Source organism: Argentina silus, assembly GCF_951799395.1.
Source record: "Argentina silus genome assembly, chromosome: 14".
Classification (NCBI taxonomy): domain Eukaryota; kingdom Metazoa; phylum Chordata; class Actinopteri; order Argentiniformes; family Argentinidae; genus Argentina; species Argentina silus.
The window spans coordinates 10164024-10185881 of NC_139668.1; the positions used below are offsets into that span (position 1 = coordinate 10164024).

General features: G+C 43.0%; 3 protein-coding genes across 3 annotated transcripts in view; all 3 read left to right on the plus strand.

Annotated features, from left to right (window-relative positions):
• Positions 1 to 2601: 2601 nt before the first annotated feature.
• Positions 2602 to 11888, plus strand: nck2b (NCK adaptor protein 2b; the record flags this gene model as incomplete). Its single annotated transcript, XM_083685375.1, has 3 exons — positions 2602 to 2827; positions 10538 to 11316; positions 11694 to 11888. 3 exons carry the CDS (start codon positions 2602 to 2604, stop codon positions 11886 to 11888), a joined length of 1200 nt encoding a protein of 399 aa, XP_083541501.1.
• Positions 11889 to 14623: 2735 nt separating this feature from the next.
• On the plus strand, positions 14624 to 17228 carry otos2 (otospiralin 2; the record flags this gene model as incomplete). The annotated part of the gene is made up of 3 exons (XM_083685076.1): positions 14624 to 14690; positions 16148 to 16180; positions 17047 to 17228. The coding sequence occupies 3 exons, from the start codon at positions 14624 to 14626 to the stop codon at positions 17226 to 17228; spliced, it is 282 nt and encodes a 93-aa protein (XP_083541202.1).
• Positions 17229 to 19474: 2246 nt separating this feature from the next.
• The window catches only part of LOC310814932 (augurin-A-like), a 3292-nt gene continuing 908 nt past the window's right edge, over positions 19475 to 21858 (plus strand). The window contains exons 1-3 of the mRNA XM_083684505.1: positions 19475 to 19558; positions 20660 to 20710; positions 20993 to 21165. Of these exons, the coding sequence (XP_083540631.1) occupies positions 19489 to 19558; positions 20660 to 20710; positions 20993 to 21165 (294 nt within the window). The 5' untranslated portion in view covers positions 19475 to 19488. The remainder of the gene's footprint in view (positions 19559 to 20659; positions 20711 to 20992; positions 21166 to 21858) is intronic.

Below are 21858 nucleotides of genomic sequence, written 5' to 3' on the forward strand. Positions count from 1 at the left end.
TGCTTGATAATTTGATAATTATAGGACTGGTTTCCTCTAATGATTGTCAGGTCAGACAGGTTTGGGCTCCACTTTATTATTTTATCATTTTAGATTAAGCACACATCAATCTGCAGTCCCTCAGTACTAGGGCAGAGAGTATTGCAGTCCCTCAGTACTAGGGCCAGGAGTATTGCAGTCCCTCAGTACTAGGGCCAGGAGTATTGCAGTCCCTCAGTACTAGGGCCAGGAGTATTGCAGTCCCTCAATACTAGGGCCAGGAGTATTGCAGTCATAGTCATTGCAGTAATAGTCAGGGATTTTCTTTCTATTTTCTCATGACTCAGGAGGGTTGTTCCTTCCCAGTGTCTGTGACAGTTCCTTGCCGTGTTGTGACAGTTTCATTGTAACAATGGCTAGGCCTAAAGGTAGAATAGCGTTAAGTCAAAGGAATCAAAGTCAATTATGTTTGACCGTCCTGGGTAACATGTGGGATGGACAAGACAGGAGGGAAATGCCCCATAGCCAAAGCTTAGGAAACACTTTTTCGGTTGGCTATTCTTAGAATTACATCTTTGGAGGGTTGTTCATTACCACAATCACTGTCTGCTTCCTCCCTTTGTGACAATTCCATTGTTAAAATGGCCTTACTGTATAGAATGTAAGGTATCCTGACAACACTGAGTTAAATCAATCAGATCCACAGATTTATGACCATCAGTGAGTCAGTGAAGAGATTGTGATAGAGTGGTGTCCTTTTTCTGTTCTACATACAATCATCTGTGATTAGGCTACAGCCGACAAACCTCCTGTAGCAACTAATGATGTAATAACTGCAGGTAATGTCATGACTTGCTAATTACAGTGCCTTCGGAAAGTATTCAGACCCCTTCACTTTTTCCACATTTTGTTGTGTTATAGACTCAATTTAAAATGGATTAAATTTAAATAATTTGCCATCAATCAACACACAATACCCCAGAATGACAAAGTAAAAACAGGTTTTTAGAAAGTTCAGTAAATTTATTAAAATAAATGAAATACAGAAACACCTAATTTACATAAGTATTCAGACCCTTTGCTAGGACACTGTATGTAATAGAAATGTTGAGCGAGAAACGTAATAACTTTTGAGCGTAATGTAATACGTCATACACACACACACACACACACACACACACACACACACTCTTCTGTTAGGAGAGTTAGAAAGTTATTACATTATCAGTTTTTATAAATCCAAAAAGTATTACATTATTAGCTGTTATTACATTATCTGCAGTTATGACATTATTAGTTGCTACACCCCCTTCCAGGGTTGAAGAGAGAGAGAGCTAGCGACTGGTGTGAATGAGAGAGGCTCTGCTGAGAAGTGGCCAGTGTTTAGCTTCACACTTCCAGGTGTGCAATATTATGCCTGCCGTCTGGACCCTCCACCTTCTAATTCTGAAGGCCTCCCCTGCTGATGGGGTGACGGGTGGGGGGGTGAGTGGAGGCTGGCTCGCAGCCCTGTCTCTACGCAGGGTGTCAGGACGATTGGGCAGCGGAGCACTGAGTGGCCCTGGAAGGGGACGAAACAGCCTGTCACGGCAATATCTGTGTCTGACACAGTCTCATCTGAGACACTGGATCCAGTAAGCACTTTTGAAGGGCACGCTATGCCGGTCTCTCTCTCTCTCTCTCTCTCTCAGTCACTCACTTTTTCTCTCTCTCCAACTACCTCTATTCCTCTCTCTCAAGATCTCTATCCAATCGATTTCCTTTACTATCTCCTTCCCTCTCTCTTGCCTCCATCTTTATCTCTATCTCTTTCTCCTTTCTTTGACTTACGCTCTCTTGCTCCCTTTTTGTGTCTCTATCTTAGGTACCTCTTCTTCTGGCCCTTCTCTCTCTATGAAGAGGAGAGTTCCAGACCCTCTGTTGTTTACACCCTGTGGATATCTCTCTGGATTTGTTTTATTTACTCCCTATAAGGCCCAGTGGCCATATGGTGCTGCCTCCCTTCCCTCTCTACCTCCCTCCCTCCCTCTCTTTCTCTGCGTTCCCTCTCCCTTCCTCTCCCTCCGTAAGTCGTGTTTATAGATGCATTTAACACGGCACAGTACTCCGCTCAGTGTGTCTCTAAATAATTCAGGACATTTAAGATGAATAAGAAATGCTCATAAAAAGTAGAGGCACTCGCCGAGTTGGAGATGAGGGTCTCGTTTGGCGTGTAAAAGTGTTTCAAGCAGGAGCTCCCTGCTCTAAGTCTGAAGGGAGGTGTCCCTTTAGTTGCAGGTGGGTAGTTCCACATTCATGTGCTTGCCTTGGGGCCTGAAAGTGATGTGCACACCCACTCACACACACACACACACACACACACACTCTGTAAGTCACAGGCAACAGGGACCGTCTGCAGCCAAAGGATTACAGGGCCATTAGCCGTGGCCAGATGTCTTACAACAGCTGTCTGACACACGAGTGCCAGCCATGCACATAGTCTAAGAAACAGCGTACCCACATGGGCAGAACTTCTCTTCTTTTGTCAGTGTGTGTGTGTGTTGTCATGTTAACTGCCCAGTTGACTCCGCCCTGACCTCGTCTTCCCTCTCTGCCTCCTGTTTCAGGGGGACTCCATGAAAAATGACAGAGGAGGTGATTGTTATAGCCAAGTGGGATTACACGGCCCAGCAGGACCAGGAACTTGACATCCGGAAAAACGAACGCCTCTGGCTCCTAGACGACTCCAAGACCTGGTGGAGGGTGCGCAACGCCGCCAACCTCACGGGCTATGTGCCCTCCAACTACGTGGAGCGCAAGAACAGCTTGAAGAAGGGCTCCCTGGTGAAGAACCTCAAAGACACGCTCGGTAAGTAACACCAGGAGTACTGTCGAAGTTTCTCTCCCTGCTCTTTTTCTATGTGAACATGGAGGCGGCTCACCTCATCTTTTTATTCATGCAGAGAAATTGCTTTGCAAATGCCTGACTACCTCACACACTCATACACTCTGGTTAAAACAGTGTTTTTTCAAGGATGTTGATAAAATTAAATATTCCGTGAATGTAGAGGGGGGGTTATTCACAAGGCTGGTAATTATAGACATGGTGAAATGGCTGTCAATCGGGAGAATTTCCATCATTGAATCACCTTTTCCAGGTCAGAGGCAGGGGTAATGAGCTGTGAAAGTGCAATGCTTAAAGCCTGGCTGGAGAACTGCTAGGATTCCCTTTCTGCTTGGATTCCCTCCCATTTCCACTTCTTACTTTGGAATGATATGCCAGCACTCCACCTTACTCATGACTCTCAGTTCGTACTACGTTGGTGCTTGGCTTTGTCAGTGACTCAGAAACAGTGGAGGGCCGAAGTTCTTGTAGAAAAAGCACATGCTTCACTCATGCTGCCTTGTTAGAGTCATTGCTCAAGTGCTGAGCTGTGAATTTGACTTCCTCCTGTTGATTTAATAGAAAATGACAGGGCACAGGCTTCTGAAATGCACAATACTGATTCAATAGCTTCAACAGGCATATCCTGAAAGACAGGAATAGGCTAACCAGACATGACAAATCTGCATTAAGCATTTGCAGAGCTTAGTTGTCAAATTCCTCAATAGACGATGCAATTAACAGCCTGTGCTTCCCTGTTTCCAGTGCTGAGTCGATCAGTCATGCATCTTAAGATGGGAGAGACAGTGAGAGACTGTGTGTAAGAGAGAGAAAGAGAGAGAGGGAGGTAGAGAGAGAATAACCACCATTCCTCACACAACAGAACATCAATAGACAGGCTGTGCCCCCTGGCGCTAACTGTGCCTGAATACTGTTCACTTGTCCAATGTGTCTGCTCTGTACACTGTTACTGAACAACTGACCCATGAACGTCATGAAACATTTTCATTACTGATGATGGATAACAAGAAAAAAGGGTGGCTTGTCTCAATCCTATCTTTCACAAATAAATATGGAAGTATATACCTGCTATAATGAAATCTTACATTCAAACTGTCAAATGATTAATCAATATCGTGTTTACAATTCCTTTTCCCAAATGTGAATGCATTGTTTGTGACACAATGAATTTTAATTAAAAACTGTAGTGCATTATCATTTTCATGATTGAGGATGCATAATGCCTGCCAAATTGTAAACGAAAAAGCAAAGAAAGTCTGTTTGACTTTTAATTTTCCTAGTACTATCTGGTACACTGCACATTGAAAAATGAAATGCTAATGCTTTAATGTCAAATCAATTCTCATATCTGTCATTTAATTTCCTTGTTGTGATTGTTTGACTTGGCTACTTACCAGGATCGCATACTTACCAGTGTAAGGAAAAGTATTCAATGGTATATTGAATATTCGTTTTCTTTTTGTCACCAGTCATGCAATCACAGCAAGGAAATAAGCTAGCTATTCCTACCTAACAATATTGATGAATCATTTGCCACTTTGAATTTAAGATTTCATTATGGCAGGTATATGCTTCCATAGATAAACAGAGGAGATGGGAATTGTAGAGTGGACAGCTCGTAGGCGATGTTCATGCACACACATTAATAAGCCAATAATATCTCATGTCAACGGTCCTGGCAGAAAATAATTGATTGTTTGTTGGCTTTAAGCCTGTGGCTGACTGATCGATATTTAACCTCTGTCAAATGTGTGTCTGATATGGGATCCCCATGCTGTGGGGAACTGAAGGTCATGTTTGTTAAAGCTACAGGTTAAATGAATCTGGTATGAGAGCTGTGGTATTGAGGATCAGCCAAACCAAGCTGAAGCTTTGGTTGCTATGCTAACACTGGATGCTAACCAAGGCCAGTGGTTTTAGGTGAAGTTGATTTCAGTCAATCCTATCCCAGTCTGTCAGTAAGCTGTGATGGTTTGATCTGGGATTTTAAACTGCTGTGATGAATGGCTTCTGAAAATGCTCATGCCGCCCTCCTCTTCCCCTCCATCTTGTTGTTTATCCCTGCCTCTTAAGTCAAAGGTGATCACATTTTATTTATTTATCCCTTATTTTACCAGGTAAATCGACTGGAAACATGTTCTCTTTTGCAGCAACGACCTTGGGAAGAGTTGTAGGTGAAAGGATGGGGGATGAATGAGCCAATTGAAAGCAGGCGGTGATTAGGTGGCCATGATGGTATGAGGGCCAGATTGGGAATTTATCCAGGACACCGGCATTAACACGCCTACTCTTGCGATAAGTGCCATGGGATCTTTTAATGATTTGGGACCTCGGTTTAACGTCTCATCCGAAGGACGAAATAATCTTGGTTGTAGTCCCCCCATTCAAGATCCATCACTCTTTGTCATTGGAATAACAGTGACACACTGTTCCCTATTGATCCAAACATTGATTAGGAACTGCTATGGCAAATATAGTCCAGACTACCTCCCAGTTTGGGGGGATTCTAAATTCACCCCGCCACTGGCAGTCTTTGTTGGGTTAGGTTATTGAGAGACCAAAACAAGCCCAAAATCTCCAAAAAGATGCCAAAATGTTTTTAGCAGAGTAAGTAGGTCACTCAAGCATAGTTGAAATAGTTATTGAGTGGCGGAGCTGTGGTTGTTTGTGTTCTATGTGCACTCCTGGCACTCAAATACATTGTATTTCCAAGTACCTACTATCTCTAAGCCACACACACACACACACACACACACACACACACACACACACACACACACACACACATTACACATTACATACACATATGATTATCACAGGGTAGTCCTGGACTGGCTCGCTATCTTCTACCTTCTTGAAATGATCGCATCACACATGGTTATTCCAGTTTAAATTAAACTGTGCCTCTCATGTCACCTATCGGTGCACGGACAAGCATGCACATCCATCTCACATCCCTGATTGCCCCCATTTCTGTTTCTGTTTTTTCTGATAGGCGGCAGCTTTGTCTCATCTCTCCATACTGACTGTCTGTGTAATGTTCTGCCTGTGTAAAGTTGGCTCTGTTCCCTCTACTATTGAGGAATAACCCTGTACCAGGGTGAAACTAAATGTACCACGTTCATTTTAATGGAATAGTTAGCCCATTGCCAAAAGTAGCCTAACCCTCATAACAACTAAAACCATAATCTGCTGTGTGTTTATGAGGCTATTTCCTCAGCATGGCAATAAACAAAAGAGTCTGACCATACCAAAATAATGTTTGTGGAATATCAGGCTAATTAAAACTTGAACTTTATACTGTAAAGCAGCAAAGTTGATGCATTGTGGTCAAATAAACCCACTAGGCAGGCCTATAGTTGCACTGTGATGAGGACATTATTCATATTTTAGTGCTTGCTAAACATGTACTCCCTATGGAGGCCATTCCCCTCGATTAACTGCATTCATTTGCAGACTTAATTCTAATGCTGTGCTTTCATCTTGAAATATGTTACTGTAATGAGGCCTGTGTTTTGTCCACGAGATCTCTCTCTCTCCTAATGCCTGGGAGCCCACTACACAACATATTAGTCACCTATAAGAATTCAGATGCTACAATATAAATACTATTTTATCTCAAAGCTGGCTACTGTACTATTTATTTACTCCACTTTGGGTCAAGCTACTGTAGCCTACTTTGGTGGTTGTGTAAAAACCTGTGAAATGCAACTTGACAATCGTGACAACTAATTCTCTAAGCTCCATGGTTGATACTGCTGCAGTCTTAAATCAGATGGAAGAACGTTGTTGTCAAGGACATTGAGTCTGTGATGGGTGATCTGTGGAGAGTAGAACAGGGAAATTGCCGATCCGACAGATGAGACAGAGTCAGGCTTGTTTTGACATGCGATGGAGAGCGATGAATAGATGTGGAGAGGCATAGCCCTAGATCTTCTCCATAAGAGCATCGTCGGGGAGATAAGCGATTCATCCTCTCTCTTTTCAGTCATTCTCTTTATCCTTCCCTCTTTCCCTCCTTCCCACTCTCCATCCGCCTAACTGAATGCTAGGAAAATGCACCCAGCCCTCCCGTCATCCAGAAAAGAAACATTTTGAGAGAATGACTTTCCAGCAAAACCCAGATAATCATCTAGCGTGTGATTTTCATCTATGACTGTGCAGTAGGTATGGCTTACGTACATCCTCCTTCTGTTGGAATTGAATTTCAGACAGAGGCCTTGGAAAAATCAATAAGGCCTATGAAAATGAGATCAATTAAACTCCTCTTGGTGTGTGATTAATTGGTCTCTCAGCACACCTGAGAGAGAGAGAGAGAGAGAGAGAGAGAGAGAGAGAGAGAGAGAGAGAGAGAGAGAGAGAGAGAGAGAGAGAGAGAGAGAGAGAGAGAGAGAGAGGAGAGAGAGAGAGAGAGAGAGAGAGAGAGAGAGAGAGAGAGAGAGAGAGAGAGAGGAGGAGGAGAGAGAGAGAAGAGAGTGAGGAGAGAGAGAGAAGAGAGAGAGAGAGGAGGAGAGAGAGAGAGAGAGAGAGAGGAGAGAGAGAGAGAGAGAGAGAAACGAGAGAGACAGAGAGACAGAGACCACATCACAGAGAGACAGACAGAGAAATTATATTCATTATTTACAGTTTGGATTGTGTTTGACTGTATAGTGTTGTCTCCAATTACTCTACACTGGCCACACTTTAACTTGAGGTGGAGGGGAATAGTCTTGTTCTCCCTGCTCAGCGTAAATGGATAGCATTAGCATTTAGCATTGCTGAGCCAGCCGTTTGTGTGCGTGTGTGTGTGTGGGCTGAGATGACCCATTGATTAAGGGTTGATGACGTTGATGACTGGAGACTCGTGAAGCTTTGATAATGCAGAAAGATTGGCTGGTTTTCTTGCCCACAAATCCTGACTTACGCCTAACTGATCCTGTTTTCAATTTCAACAAACGTTCTCTGACACATTGTCTCTCAGTCCAAACAAATGGATAACATTGAACACTGCCAGTTAAATCTACCTGTCTCAAACTACCTGTAGCTCTAAAACTAGGCCACCCTGGTTCTTCATTAGTTCCAATTAGCAATCGACGTTGACTGACTGTGTTCTAATTAGTGCTTTATCACTGTCAAGGCTTTGCTTAGTGGGGAGAGTATGTAATTTGATGTTGTGGTTGCCATTGCGGTGCAGAGGGTATGCAGCATGTTTGTTGTTGCCTACAGACAAACAAGTGTGAAAGTCTTGGATCAGCTGTCAGAGCCTGCTCATAAAGAGATGTGTGTGTATGTGTTTGTGTTTGTGTTTGAGAAAGTACTGTATGTTTTTCATCAGTGTGTGCATGGGTGCGTGCGTGTGTTTGAGTGAGAGAGTATGCTTTTCATAAGTGTGTGTGTGAGACTAAAGAGTTGATTATGGATTACAGGAAGTCAGAGTTGAAGTGGAGAGGGTCAGTAGTTTCATGTTCCTCGGTGTGCACATCACCAACAACCTCAGATGGACCCACCACATCTGCACAGTCATCAAGAAGGTAGAGAGGAGAGGAAATTTGCCATGCCCTCTCAGGTCCTCACCAACTTCTATAGGTGTACCATCGAGAGCATCCTGACTGGCTGCATTACTGTCCGGTATGGAAGCTGCAACGCCCAGGACCGTATGGACCTTGAGAGTGTGGTGAAGACTGCACAGCACGTTGTCAAGGCCAGGCTCCCCTTCCTCTGGGACTGTAATATGTGTATGTGCACAATAAACGTGTGTGTGCTGGTGCATGTGTGTGCGTACGTTCCATCCTGCCACTCACTGATACTTTGGCCTGGAACATTTTTTTTAAAAATTGCCATAAAAGCTCCTCCAGTATGTCAAGCATAGTTTGCTTTGCCTTTCCTTTTTGCTGAGACTAAAAATAGTGTCTTTCTCCTCAGTTTGGGAGAGGGGTGGACATGTTGACAGGGGGGGGTTGTGATGTGACAGGGGCTAAGTGCTGGTATTTCACCATCCTCCACCCTGACGCATCCCCCCTCCCCTTTTACTCTGCAGGTCACTGACTCCCAAATCGATCCCTGGCTTAACTTCAGGCTGCAGCACCCCTCCCCCCCCCCATTCCCAGTGACTCTGCCATCGGCTTTTCTGAAAAATGAACACGCATACACACACAATCTTTTCTGTGGATAACTTGCTGACACACACCCACAAGATGGGAGCTGATTCATTGAGACAAAGGCTCCTTTTCCATTTTAGCTCAGAGGGTTCGTCTCGTCGAATTTGGCCCTCAGCTATGCTAAAAAAAAAAGACACCTCCAGTGTATATGACCGATGCTTATGTAAGTCTGTATTTGGCAATATCTGTCTGTTTAAATAGTGTTGCTGTATAGGCTACATGTTAAACCTCCATATGTAGCCTATGATATGCATGGACAATCATGTCATATTGGTACAGTATGTGTATCAGTCAATGTGAGGCCTATGTACATACTTGTATTATATTATGTGTTGTGCCTGTTGAAAGCAAGTGTGCGCAGGCCATCTCACGCAAGCGTGCTTTTAAATGTCTCTTAATACCATACCTGAGCCCCATAGTTGATGTACACTCGCAAAGCCCTGCTCCCCTGTTAGTTAGTTACGTGCACCGCCAGAGCAAAAGGGCAGTCAAGCTTCAAGAACACACTGGGAGGTCAGAAACCAGGCTTGTTTTATGCTAGAGAGGGGGATGGGGGGAGGAGAAGGAAGAGGGGGAAGGGAAAGAGGAGAATATGTGTTGTCTGTGACCTTTTTGAGATATTCCTTACCAATGCTGCGAGGTTCTCACTCTGACAGTAATTGAAAGTCAGTCATCCTCTTCCTTTTTGCTTGTGCTTTGAATGCGTTTCTTATGTTGACTTCCTTGTAATTTTTTTGCCATATCGAGGACCTGCTGTTAGTTATGGGTCCTATTATACTTACAGTGTGCCTTAGATGTTTCAGGGAGGGAGAAAGACTGTGGGAAAGAGAGACAGAGGGAGGGAAGGAGGGAGAGAGAATAGGAGTCAAAGTGAAGGAGGGAATTTATGGGAGTTTACAGTGGAGGACTGCTTCAGGGGCGGTTATGGAAAGAGGGTCAGAGGCTGAGGTTTTCCAGCAAGGCAGCCAGATCCTCCACAGGCTGCATCCATTGCCAAAGTGTCATCTGATCCACGCTTCCCTCCTGTGTTATCAACAACGGCCAATGCTCGGTGGTCGCAGTGAGGACATTTGCATTGTTAATCAACACCCAAGCACTTCTGGCCTCTCTCCTCCAGTTTCCCACACTAATTAGGCTCCCTACTTCCCATCCCCACTCCCTCAGTGTTGATGTTCTCACTGCCTCAGAGAGAATCCCCTCCTTCTAACCTCCAACTGCCCTCTTTGACAGAATTCCTGCAAATGCCAGCGGTTCTAATGAGTTCTGCTTTTCGGCATCCACTCAATCTCAATGACCACTTAGGGGTTTTTCTGTTTGAGATATTTAGTGCTGAAGTGCTACACAGGGTTTTTAGTGTGACTTTTCAGAGTTATTCTCAGTGAACTGATTTAGATTCAGACATGAATTAAGCTTAGGTATGATGTTCAACAAAGGGGGTGATATGATATGCCACCAGTGCTTCTCAAAGGTAAATATTAAATATTTAGTTTGATTTGTTTTACTCAGTTTTCTTCTATCTCTCCCCTCCCTCTCTCAGGTCTGGGGAGGACAAAAAGGAAGACAAGTGCCCGCGATGCCTCACCCACACCCAGCATGGACGCAGAATACTCATCCAACGGTAGCAGTGGAGGCGGGGCCGAGCGCATCTACGACCTCAGCGTCCCAGCACTGGTAAAGTTTGCCTATGCAGCAGAGCGCGAGGATGAGCTGACCCTGGTGAAGGGGTCGAAGGTCACAGTCATGGAGAAGTGCAGTGATGGCTGGTGGCGGGGCAGCTCGGGGGGTCAGGTGGGCTGGTTCCCCTCTAACTATGTGCTGGAGGAGGGTGAGGAGGAGGCGGCATCGGGAGACCCGTCACGAGGAGGCGGTGGTGGCTACCCAGTGTCTGGACCGAGGTTGGGGTTAGGGGCAGTGGCGGTAGTGCTCAATGGCCAATCACCTTCCAGGGCTCTCCATACGGTTCAGACCCTGTACCCCTTCAGCTCGGTGACGGACGAGGAGCTGAACTTTGAGAAGGGCGAGGTGATGGAGGTGCTGGAGAAGCCTGAGAACGACCCCGAGTGGTGGCGTTGTCAGAACGCCCGTTGCCAGGTGGGCCTGGTGCCAAAGAACTACGTAGTGGTCCTCAGCGATGGGCCGGCACCCACCCTTGCACCCCCCCACTCACCTCAGATCAGCTACACGGGGCCCGCCCGCACAGGCAAGTTCGCTGGCAAGGATTGGTACTACGGCAATGTGCCACGGCATCAGGCAGAGTGTGCACTAAACGAGAGAGGGGCGGAGGGAGACTTCCTGGTCCGAGACAGCGAGTCCTCGGTGAGTGTGAGTCTAGATGGTTGGAGCACGGTTGGCTGAATGTAGAACAGACTCAGCATGGATTAGGCAACAAAAGTTGTCTTTTTTTATGATTTTTTTTTTTCATATGTTTAGTTTCATTGGTCTCGTAGTCTTGTTGGCAATAGAACATTCTACATATAGTTGAAGGTTCAGGTTGTAGCTTAGATCCATGTGTATTGTCATGTTCAATCATGTTTAAACTGTAACAGCTTTCTCAAAGATTCTGTAACGATTCCGATGAGAGGATTTTACTGAAGAACCATGTCACCCTCTACTGGCTATAGAATGAAACTCTCTGAGTAATCATGATTCTCTCTCTCTCTCTCTCTCTCTCTCCCCCCCCCCCCCCCCCGTAGCCCAGTGACTTCTCAGTGTCTCTGAAGGCGGTGGGGAAGAACAAGCACTTCAAGGTGCAGCTGGCGGAGGGTGTCTACTGTATCGGCCAGCGGCGCTTCAGCACCATGGACGACCTGGTGGAGCACTACAAGAAGGCGCCCATCTTCACCAGTGAGCACGGCGACAAACTCTACCTGGTCAAACCGCTGCTGTGACCTTGTCCTCCGACACACACACACACACAGCCACACATAGTCCTTGCCCGGCCCGGTCCGACATCAAGCCTTATTACCGGACGCGATACTGACTGAGAGTAGAAATCCTTACTGGTTGGTCCATGGTCCATGCCCCTTCAGCACATGGAGTAAATGTATAGTTATACAGTACAGTTTACCATAACCTCCGCAGACAATAGGCCTACTCCAACACATAGAAAGACTCAAATGATCCATGCTGGCCACTGTAGCTTTCATGACGCTTCTGTTAGCCATGCACTCTTTTTAAAGAATGACACAGACTATACCTTGGTTCAAGTGAATCTGCTAAGTTGTGCCCAAAAAACGCCTTCCCTAAGAAACTACTAGGAAGCACGTTCACTCTTTTGCCTTGACTGACAAACCCCACCTCCTAGAATGAACCCTACCTTGCCTCGAACGTGCACGTGGGTGAGAGAGGGTCTCTGGTTTAGTTCTAGAGGTATTCTCTGGGTCAACTTTCTTTCACAGAAGAAAATGTATTTCTCTCCAAAGCTGAATTGCTGCAGGGGGATCACCGATATGCCTGCTGTCGGCTATGAGCCCACTCAGAGATACAGGTAGGTTCTTCACAGGATTGACAGTGGTCCACAAGAGCTTGTTTAGAACTCACTTACTGGACTTTATATTTTAACCAGTGAGTGTATAGGTCCTGTACAACTGCGTAAGCGAATACATCACGTTAAATATCACTGGAGACTTGAGACTTGATATCGCAAAAGCCCATCTGGAGAAAAAAAGAAAATAACAGTTTAATTTTGTTCTTCGTTTATGCTCAACAATTTTAGTTGTTATTTTTGCTTTACGTCGCTATCAAATGACTTGTCACTTTCATGGCATGTAGTACTCCGGAAGACTGTATACTACTATCGGAAAGAAACCTCTGGTGAATGAGACATTGTACCGTGATGAAACATTGTACTGTGTTTGCCAGAGAGGTAAAATGCCGCCCCCTGGTGGTGTATTGTGGAATGGACAATGTTATGTAAACTATAAGTTTAATGTCTGTGGATGTACAACCAAATGTGCCACCTTCCATGTATTGCTCATATTTGTGCCCCTGCTTTCTCCCAGAATCCACTGCTCTTCAACGGAATGAAATGTAGCCGTTTGAGAACATTGATTCAATAACAGGAGGACTTTTTATTGGCTGTGTTTACCAATGAGTCTGTTCAACATTTCAGTTGTCTTCTTCTTTTTTTAAGATATGTCTTATTGTTACTGAGCACTGTTAATTTAATTATTGTTTCAGCTGTGTATGTGTATTTAAAATGAATAATATGTTGCATATATTAACTTAGATTCAGCTAAAAGGTACTGTAGCCTACTGTACACAAACAGTGTGGTGAGAGTTGAGATACTTTTGTTCAATTAAAAGTTTTCCAAAATAAGCAAATGCACAGCATTTCTGGTATCATATTCCTGCAGTGTGTCATTTAATTCCTCTGATTGTATTACCTCTTGAAAGTTTTGACAGAAGAGAAAAACATTTTGTACCATCTTTTTCCATCACAATGTTCAAGAGTTGCAATGCTGTAGTTTCACTTTCTGCCAATAGCTGGCAGTCTTACTACAGACAGAAAGGGCCCATACTGATGTAACTGCTTAGGAAACGACTCAAGTACCTTGCTTCTGTTATAACAGGAAGGCTTCTGCTGAGTCCTGACACAGGGAGTTATATTTTTGCCTGTCAGGGTATAAGAATCTATACACCAGTTCTGACAGAAACACATATTCTGATGACCCCAATGATAGCCATGTTGTCTACTCTCCCAGGGCTAAATGCACATACACATTTTTTACAAATTCAGTGCAGATGTTTTCAGTTGCACATTGCTGAGACTTGATCCTCCTGTCCAACTCCTCAGGGTTAAGCTGTTATGTGAACCGCCCCATAGCTCCCCATAGTAGTTCAGGTTATAGAGAAGCACCGCAGGGCGAAATCCATTGTGAATATTGGTTGGAAAACCTTGATGTATTGTAGCATTTATTTTTGAGAATGGTTTGTGTTGTCAGTTACTGAATCAATGTTGGAGAAGAGTTAGTCTATTTTAGGATCTGTGTGAGTATTGAGCGACAGTTTACATGAAAGGATTCTACATTTATTTGTGTGGAATTAAAAGAATGGAAAAATAACAGAGCAAATAAGTCACTTCTGCTATCAATACTTAGATGGAAGTTCAACAGAATCTCTCTCAATTCACTTTTCAGACAGAGGACATTCCCTGACTCTCTTCTCCCTCCTCATCACCACAAAGGAACCCTTTCACTTAGCATGTCTATTGCAGGTGTGAGAAGTGGAGAGAGAGTTCGGAAAGAGAGAGGGGGCTGGTTCGGAGGTAAGATATGATATGTGGAGCAAACATGTGAAAATCAAACACTTCCTTGTCCAACTCATCCCATCCCAGGTCTATAGTTGGTATAGCTGGACATACACACACACACACACACACACCCACACACTTGGAGCAAGAGGACCAGGAACCATTACCAGGTGTTGGCAAATCAGCAGGGGAACACCTGGGGTTTGATAGTTACATTAGTATATCAATATAATAATTGTATTTGTTATTTGTATAGGGACATTCACATTTAACATAAACACTTTGACTTCACAACCAAACTCACATTTTGGTTGTGCTATCTTTCCCTCTCTGCTGCTGCTGCTCCTGCTCCTGCTGCTGCAGAAGGAAACCATGCCTCGTCTGTGTGTCTCCATGCTGCTTTTTTCTGTGGTCCTGCTGGGTATCTTCTGCCTAATAGGTGAGTTACCTTGTTAGCATTTGGGCTACAAAACATAACCAACCAATAAATGTGTTGGATTGATCTATTGCTGAATCTCAATAGTGTGAAGTGGAGTACTTCACACTACAGTACATTACAGTACACTGGGATTTCACATCAGTGCAGATGAAGGAGAGGAGATGAGGAAAGGAAGCCACTTCATGCTATTGAGATGCTGCCCATGATCGTTATGTGACTGTTATTTCCCCGATGTGGTATGTGTCTACAGTTTATTGCAGTATTCAGAAATGTAGTGAACCAGGGCAAATTTGATCCTTAGAAACCATCAGGAAATGTGCGTCTGTTAGAAATGAGACCTTCTGAGAAATACTTTTTGGCATTTGATGTCACAGTCGTAATAGTCCAGTGGAATTCAATGACATTTTGATAATGTTATTCCACTGTATGATCTACATGGGTCTTTGAGGTGGTGTTTGTCTGTTCAAATATCCCTCAACATCTTATCCCTAGCTTGTTTTAGTAAATCTTAAACTGTCTATATCCTCTCTAATTCATGGTAAAAACTAAACATGAAACAGGGCTTTCAGATTAAACCAATTCCATCTATCCCATAGTTTTAGTTGATTTCTTTTAGCGTTGGTAAGGAGTCGATAGGAGCTCATAGACCCCATGTTTGGATTCTGTCTGAGTTTTGAATGCAGAACATCTCTACTAAGTGACTCATCTACTGCTCCATAATTTATACCATTATTTGCAATAAGGGAACAAATTCATAAAACATTAATCAAAATCAAAGTACAGAAAGCGCTCTTTTCATTCTCTGTGGTGCTCATGTAATACTCTTACTGCCACAACATCCTTCTCTTGATATCAAAAGTAACATTTGGGGTCATCCGAGATATTTGATTGAGTAGAAATAACATTGTTTTGATGAAAAGCCCTTAGTGTGGGTTGTACAGGTTAGAAATGTCAGTGCACTCTCTCTGCTTTTTCATTTTCTTGAGGCAGGCAGCAGTATAACATCTGCTATGCCTGACTCCCGTAGTCTCTACAGTATTGACCAAGGCTGAAAGTACACGCTGTCGTCTTCCGTGGCCTTTGTTTACTGACTTCTTCACTGTTTGTCTGGCATGACCTTCGTCTCGTCTTCTAAGCTTTAATGAAAGGTTGTGAGTGTCCAAGTGTCAGGGGAGCCAAAGGGTACTTTACTTACTAGTGGTTCTGTCTCTGTACCCCCGTCGCTCTGTCTTCAACCCCCACTGTTTCCTGTTGTGTCATGTCAGAGAGAGAGAGAGAGAAAGAGAACATGACTCAAGATGAAAGTTTACTTTACCTCAATTTAGTACATAGTGCAAACATATAACCTAATACGTCCACTAGCACTGAAGCGATTTGAGTCACTAACAAACCCACAGGGCTGTTCCAGTACCGTCAGATGGTTTGAATGATTCGTGTGTTTTTTCTTGTTTACTCAGCGGCTGAGGAGAGGGCAGGCGATGAAGACAAAGGTGAGCATGAGCTTGTGGAAGACTATCTGAAAGACCAAGGGTTGGAATCAATCAAAGCACACACACACACACACACGCACGCACACACACACAGTCTCATTCATTAGAATTTGAAGCATCTGTCTGTCAGGAAAGTGTACATGGTGCTTTTACCGGGAGTGAGAATTAGGCTTTTTTTAGGAAGTAAACACAGACCTCGTGTTTCGATAGCTATGATGCAGCTGCATGCGAAATTATGATAGTTTGAAAAAGTATGCATTGTGAAATACACATGAAAATGGATTTCAGGTAAACTTCCCCTTAAAGTTCCTGTAGTCTCTCACTCATGGTTCTAATGTTTAAGTTGGGAGCTCTGTTGTCCTAGCTACTACAGCTTTCTCAGTGTAACCTTGGCACTAGACCCCACCACCCCACAACCAGGGTCCTTAATAAGGACCTAAGGGACTTCCGGAGTCCCGTCCTTGACCAGACTCTGTAATTAACTGTAAGCCTCAGATGTTCAACTGGGGTTCTTCACAGCTTTTGTTTCATTAAAAGACAAGCTGTTTTCTACCAGGTATTGACTTTTCGTAGAAGAATGCAGTGTAAGCTTAGCTTTAAGGTGGTTTGGGGCAGGGGTGGGAGCAGAAATGTAAACTTTGTGAAATTGATTACCTTTCATGGTTGGTGTATCATCGGAGCCGAATGAGAGAGTTAAAGTTAAAATGCATGTCTCAAAATAAAGTATGTATATCAGCTATTGCAATTCCATGTCATATTGTGCCATGTCCAACCTTTGTATAGTACTGTACCTCTCAGTTTGACTCTGATTTGCTCCTTCTTGACTGGCCTGTGCTCTGCTCTTACTCTCATTGGTTTTCATGCAGACACACGGACCAAACGAAGCATGCCCAACTGGGCGCTGACCTCCTCTGACTTCTTCGGCTGGGTGGAGGCCCTTCGCTCGCATGCAGGCTATGACAAGATCGATGACCTAGCCAGAACCTTCTGGGCTCACTTCCCCTCTGCCAGCCGGCTAGGCTACGACACAGAGGAGCCAGAGGAGTGAGGAGTGGATCTGAACCAGACCAGAACCAGATCCCAACCAGCATCTTTCTACTACCTACATTGCAGGGCTTGTCATGAGGATCAAAGCACTTCTGGTTTTCTTTTCTACCTGGGGGTTAATTGATCAGATAATGTGAATGAATGGCTAGAGGGTTGATTCAGGTTGATCAAGATTAGATGGTATTATTGACCTCCAGAAGTGATGTGGCCCTCGGGACTGTCATTGAATAGCCTTGCTCTAGTATTGTCCTGTAGACAGCTTATATATATACTTCATGTCCTCATAGAATGTAATGTACACTCACAAAATGATAAAGGAGAGACTGACAACATTAATTATCCTCCAGAGAACCAGCATGTGTTGATACATAGTGACAATCACACATTCATGTTGTCCATGAACAATAAAACTATACAATCTGTGCGTGGCTTGAAATTGAATCCAATTAAATGTTCCCAAGGTCGTTATGTGCTAACCTAACCCCCCCCCCCCCCCCCCCCTCCAGCAGCTGAGATTTTCTTCAGGAACGCTTACAGGTCTCTTCCATACCATCCTGTAGCTGGGTGAAACACTGACCTCCCAGAAAGCCTAATCATTTCCTACTCAAGGCTAGCTCAACATTGAAGCACAAGAAAAATACATTTATCTAATTTTGCTCTAGTATAATCGAATAATAGTTGAATAATTGAATGTAATTGAATTAATCCAACTGACTAACAAGATAAAGAGAGCAATATCATGATCCCATTCTCAGATAGATAGATATTATATTGTCTTTTTGCCAATTAATGTAAATCACAACAATATGGAACATTTTGCGGTATCCAACTCTTTGCAGAAAGTCATGTGTCCCCAGTTTTACTTCAGCAGAGAGGGATGTGTCAATGTCTTTAGGGGTTCACTTAATTCAAAGTCAAGGCAGGAAATTAAGTTGAATGTAAGAAAAATATCAAAGCTTTTTGGGGAGATGGTTTTTTTATATTCTCTTTCAGTTATAAAGAGAATAAATATGGCCTCAGATTTGTTTATTTCAGCAGAATGATGCTTTTATTTTGATTCTGTCATCAACTACTCACAGCATGGCAGAAAATATGACAAAGTATAATATGATTTGTTTGTTTTGGTGGGAAATGATCAAGCGTACAATATGTATCAGCCATTTTATCTTCAGCCAGTGGAGCTTGAATACAAAGAGGCAATTTGTTGTTTTTGCCTTGCATTTTGTAACATGGGTATGAAATATGAACCACAGTTCAGTGTACAGTATGTATGACCCGTGGAACTGTCTCTGTTTTGAAATATTCTCAGCAAGTCCAAACATCACCAACTTCTATGGAATCTCGATCTACCCACTTAATGTCTTGTAAACCGACCTACAGTATAGCAAACCAAATTAGATCATTTTTACAGTTTCATATTTTGCTCTCTTTTCCCCTCTGAAGCTCCAGGTGTACATTATCAGTATCCCTCATTTTGCTTTAGCACTGATGAAGAGACATTTTGGCTTAATATACTGAACTGAACAAGTTTTGACAGTTGCTGCCCCATGTTGCCAAACTGAACTTGCTTAGTTGAAATCATTGATTAGGTCAAACGCTTGACAGTTACAATTTCTCCTCACTGGCTATCCTACTTGTGGCAAGTAGAAGCATCTTGACACAATTTTTAAGATAATATAAAAAAGTTTAAAATGTAATCATTGTATCATTGTAAAATCCCAAAATGTAAACAGGTTACTGTACATTGCATTTTAAAGCACTGATATTACTTCATTACTCCCTCTCTGTTTCAGGATAATAAACACCCTGTCATTGTTGTGTAGCACATTAATAATAAAAGAGAAACCCACTTTTAACAGAGTCATAAAGGGATGTGGTACCATGTTTTTTTTTTTTTCATTGTCAAGGGAGGCAATGACTTATAATCAAATGATACTGTAGTTTCAAACCATGTTAACAAGGAATATTATAATTGCATGTGACCATGTCATATGATGCATTTGCTCCATTGTTTGCATTTCATTTGGTATTTCATTTGGTAATGTAGTGTATGCCCATCTTATAGAGTGTGCCTTTAAATGGCAGAGGGCTTCAGGTGGCACTTCAGGTGGCCGGCCTTCACTTTTAACACATTCCTGAACCAGCACAAGCAGGTTTCCTCCAGGAATGTTTGGTCTCTGGGCCTGGGGGCTGACTCTCTCTCTGCCTATTCGTGCTGCTTCCCGAGCCACAGTGAAGCATCTGGGACCGGGAAGGAGACCATGGCGTTCCACAACCTCTGTCTGCAGCTTCTGCTTCTAAATGCACTTCTCATATACTGCACTAACTCAGGTAAAACACCTCTTTTATACCACATTTACATTATATTCGTGGACACTGAAATTTCATCATATGGCAGAAAGAGATTGAGATCTGAGAATGACCAAGAGGTGGTGACAGTAACTTTGTGACAGTGCGACATCTGATTTCCAAATAGTTTTGGGAATATTATAAAAACATTCCGTGGCTTTGATTTTGACTGCAAGGGAGAGAGGATAATAGCTGTGCAAGTGAGAAAAGAGAGAAGAAAGTCGAAATTAAAAAAAAGAAGCAAAAATGAGTAAATAGACCGGCTCCTGAGGAAGATTTCACACCATCATGTCACTGTGAAATAGCCTCCCACTGTCTCCTGTCTGCTGGAGGAAGGTCTCAGCTCTTCACTTTCCTTATGCAAACAGCACTGAACTGTGCCAAATAACACCTACAAATATATAAAAACTTAAAATACTGTACAGTATAATTTGTATTGTACCTTGCCTTAAATAATGTTTTTGGAGAAACCAGTAATTATTCAACGAGAGTTCAATCTAAGTAAACAGCGTAAAGATGTTTTGCACACCCATCCAATCTAATTTATTCTGGGCAACTGGGCTCACTGTTCATAAAGAATGCGGGGCCCCCATTAATCTTAAGGAACAAAGTGACTTTAAATGTTTTATATTCTGTAGGCTACAGCAAACTGTATAAAAAATACAGTTTCATATTGAATCTTTGTGTCATTCAGCCTGTGAAATAAGTCGTTTGTCTCAGTTGCCTTGGCGTAATAAGCGTAATAATATGAAACACATTTGTTTACACTTAACTCTCTCTCTCACCTACATGTACAGTAGTAAGACTGTCATTACAGTTGACATTAAATCACAAACATTTTACAGTACGTCATGACAACACCTGTAATACCTTCCTTATTAGCTGAACTACATGGTTTAAGATATGATATGATATATGTCATATATATATGTCAAGTTCTAACATAGTGACACTGGTTGTCATGGCATTATCAAGCCATCATTATGTACTGTACCTCTAATGATGGAAAGTCCAGTATGAGCGACTTCTCTTTTTCCTTTACCATGTATAGTACCACGTCATTTTCTCTCTCCATCCCAACAGAAACAGATACAAGGGGGAGCAAACTACACCGACTACTGAAGAAAAGAGATGGTAATGTATGGATTATGGCATTTAGATGACAAACATCTTATAGCTGGGATTATTTTGATAAACCGCTGAGACCTTAGAGCACTATGCCTGCATCACGACTCTCACAAGATTTAGTAAATAACGGTCTGGAGTACCTCAGGTGGTGGACAACATCTCACACCTATCTAGCTAGAATAACCCTGTCAGGTTCAGAATGGATGAACTGGTTTGCATTCAGTGCTTTGCGCCATAAGGGCCGGCTGGCCAGTCAGCATCCTGGACTCCTCCTGTTTTCTCTCTTAGTGAATGGAGAGACGAGGCCTGAGGCGATGACGGTGGCAGTGGCCGTAGCCCCGTCCAAGGCCAAGGAGTTCCTGACTTCCCTACGGAGGCCCAAGAGGAACATCTGGGACCGGAGTAGGCCCGATGTGCAACAGTGGATAATGCAGTTCATGCACATGGGCTATGATGAAGCGGTAGGTGTAGTGAGACTACTATTACTATTGGTCTGGTGAAACATCCCTAGTTACAGTACCGTCATTCAGAGAAATGCCCCTTTAATTCACAATTCAATATGGGACTGGTACATCCATGTTTTTACTTTTAAATTATATAGCCTTGATTATTGAAGAACACATAAATCCCTCATGAGTTAAGTTCAACTGTCTTACCCCATCAGAACCCAAAATATAAGCTTGTTTTACTCCATTGTTTTTAAACAATGTAAACACTGTATAGCTTCAAAACATGTGTAAAACTATCATTTTGATCTCATGGATGGTCAGTCCCTGTATCCATAGCTTCGTCTATGAATTTGGGAGTGGTTACATTTCTCCAGCCCCATGCATCCCTCAGCTGTTTACCCCAAAAAATGATGGGAAGACCGCTTTGTTGTTGTTTGAATCACACATAGCCATTTTAAGTACATACAGTATTATATGAAATCCTATCAAAGGCAATTTTACAAAAACAAATGTAATATATTGTAAAACTTTTTTGTCCCCTACCTTTAATTGCAAGTATTTCCTATCACCATAACATAGACTATTTCCCTTTCATTGTATATGTCTGATTCAGGCTTGTGTCCCATTATCCCCATCCACAACAGCAAGGTCTTAAGTTCGAGGTTACATCATGGCAATGCTGCAATGCATGATTTCATTAATGGT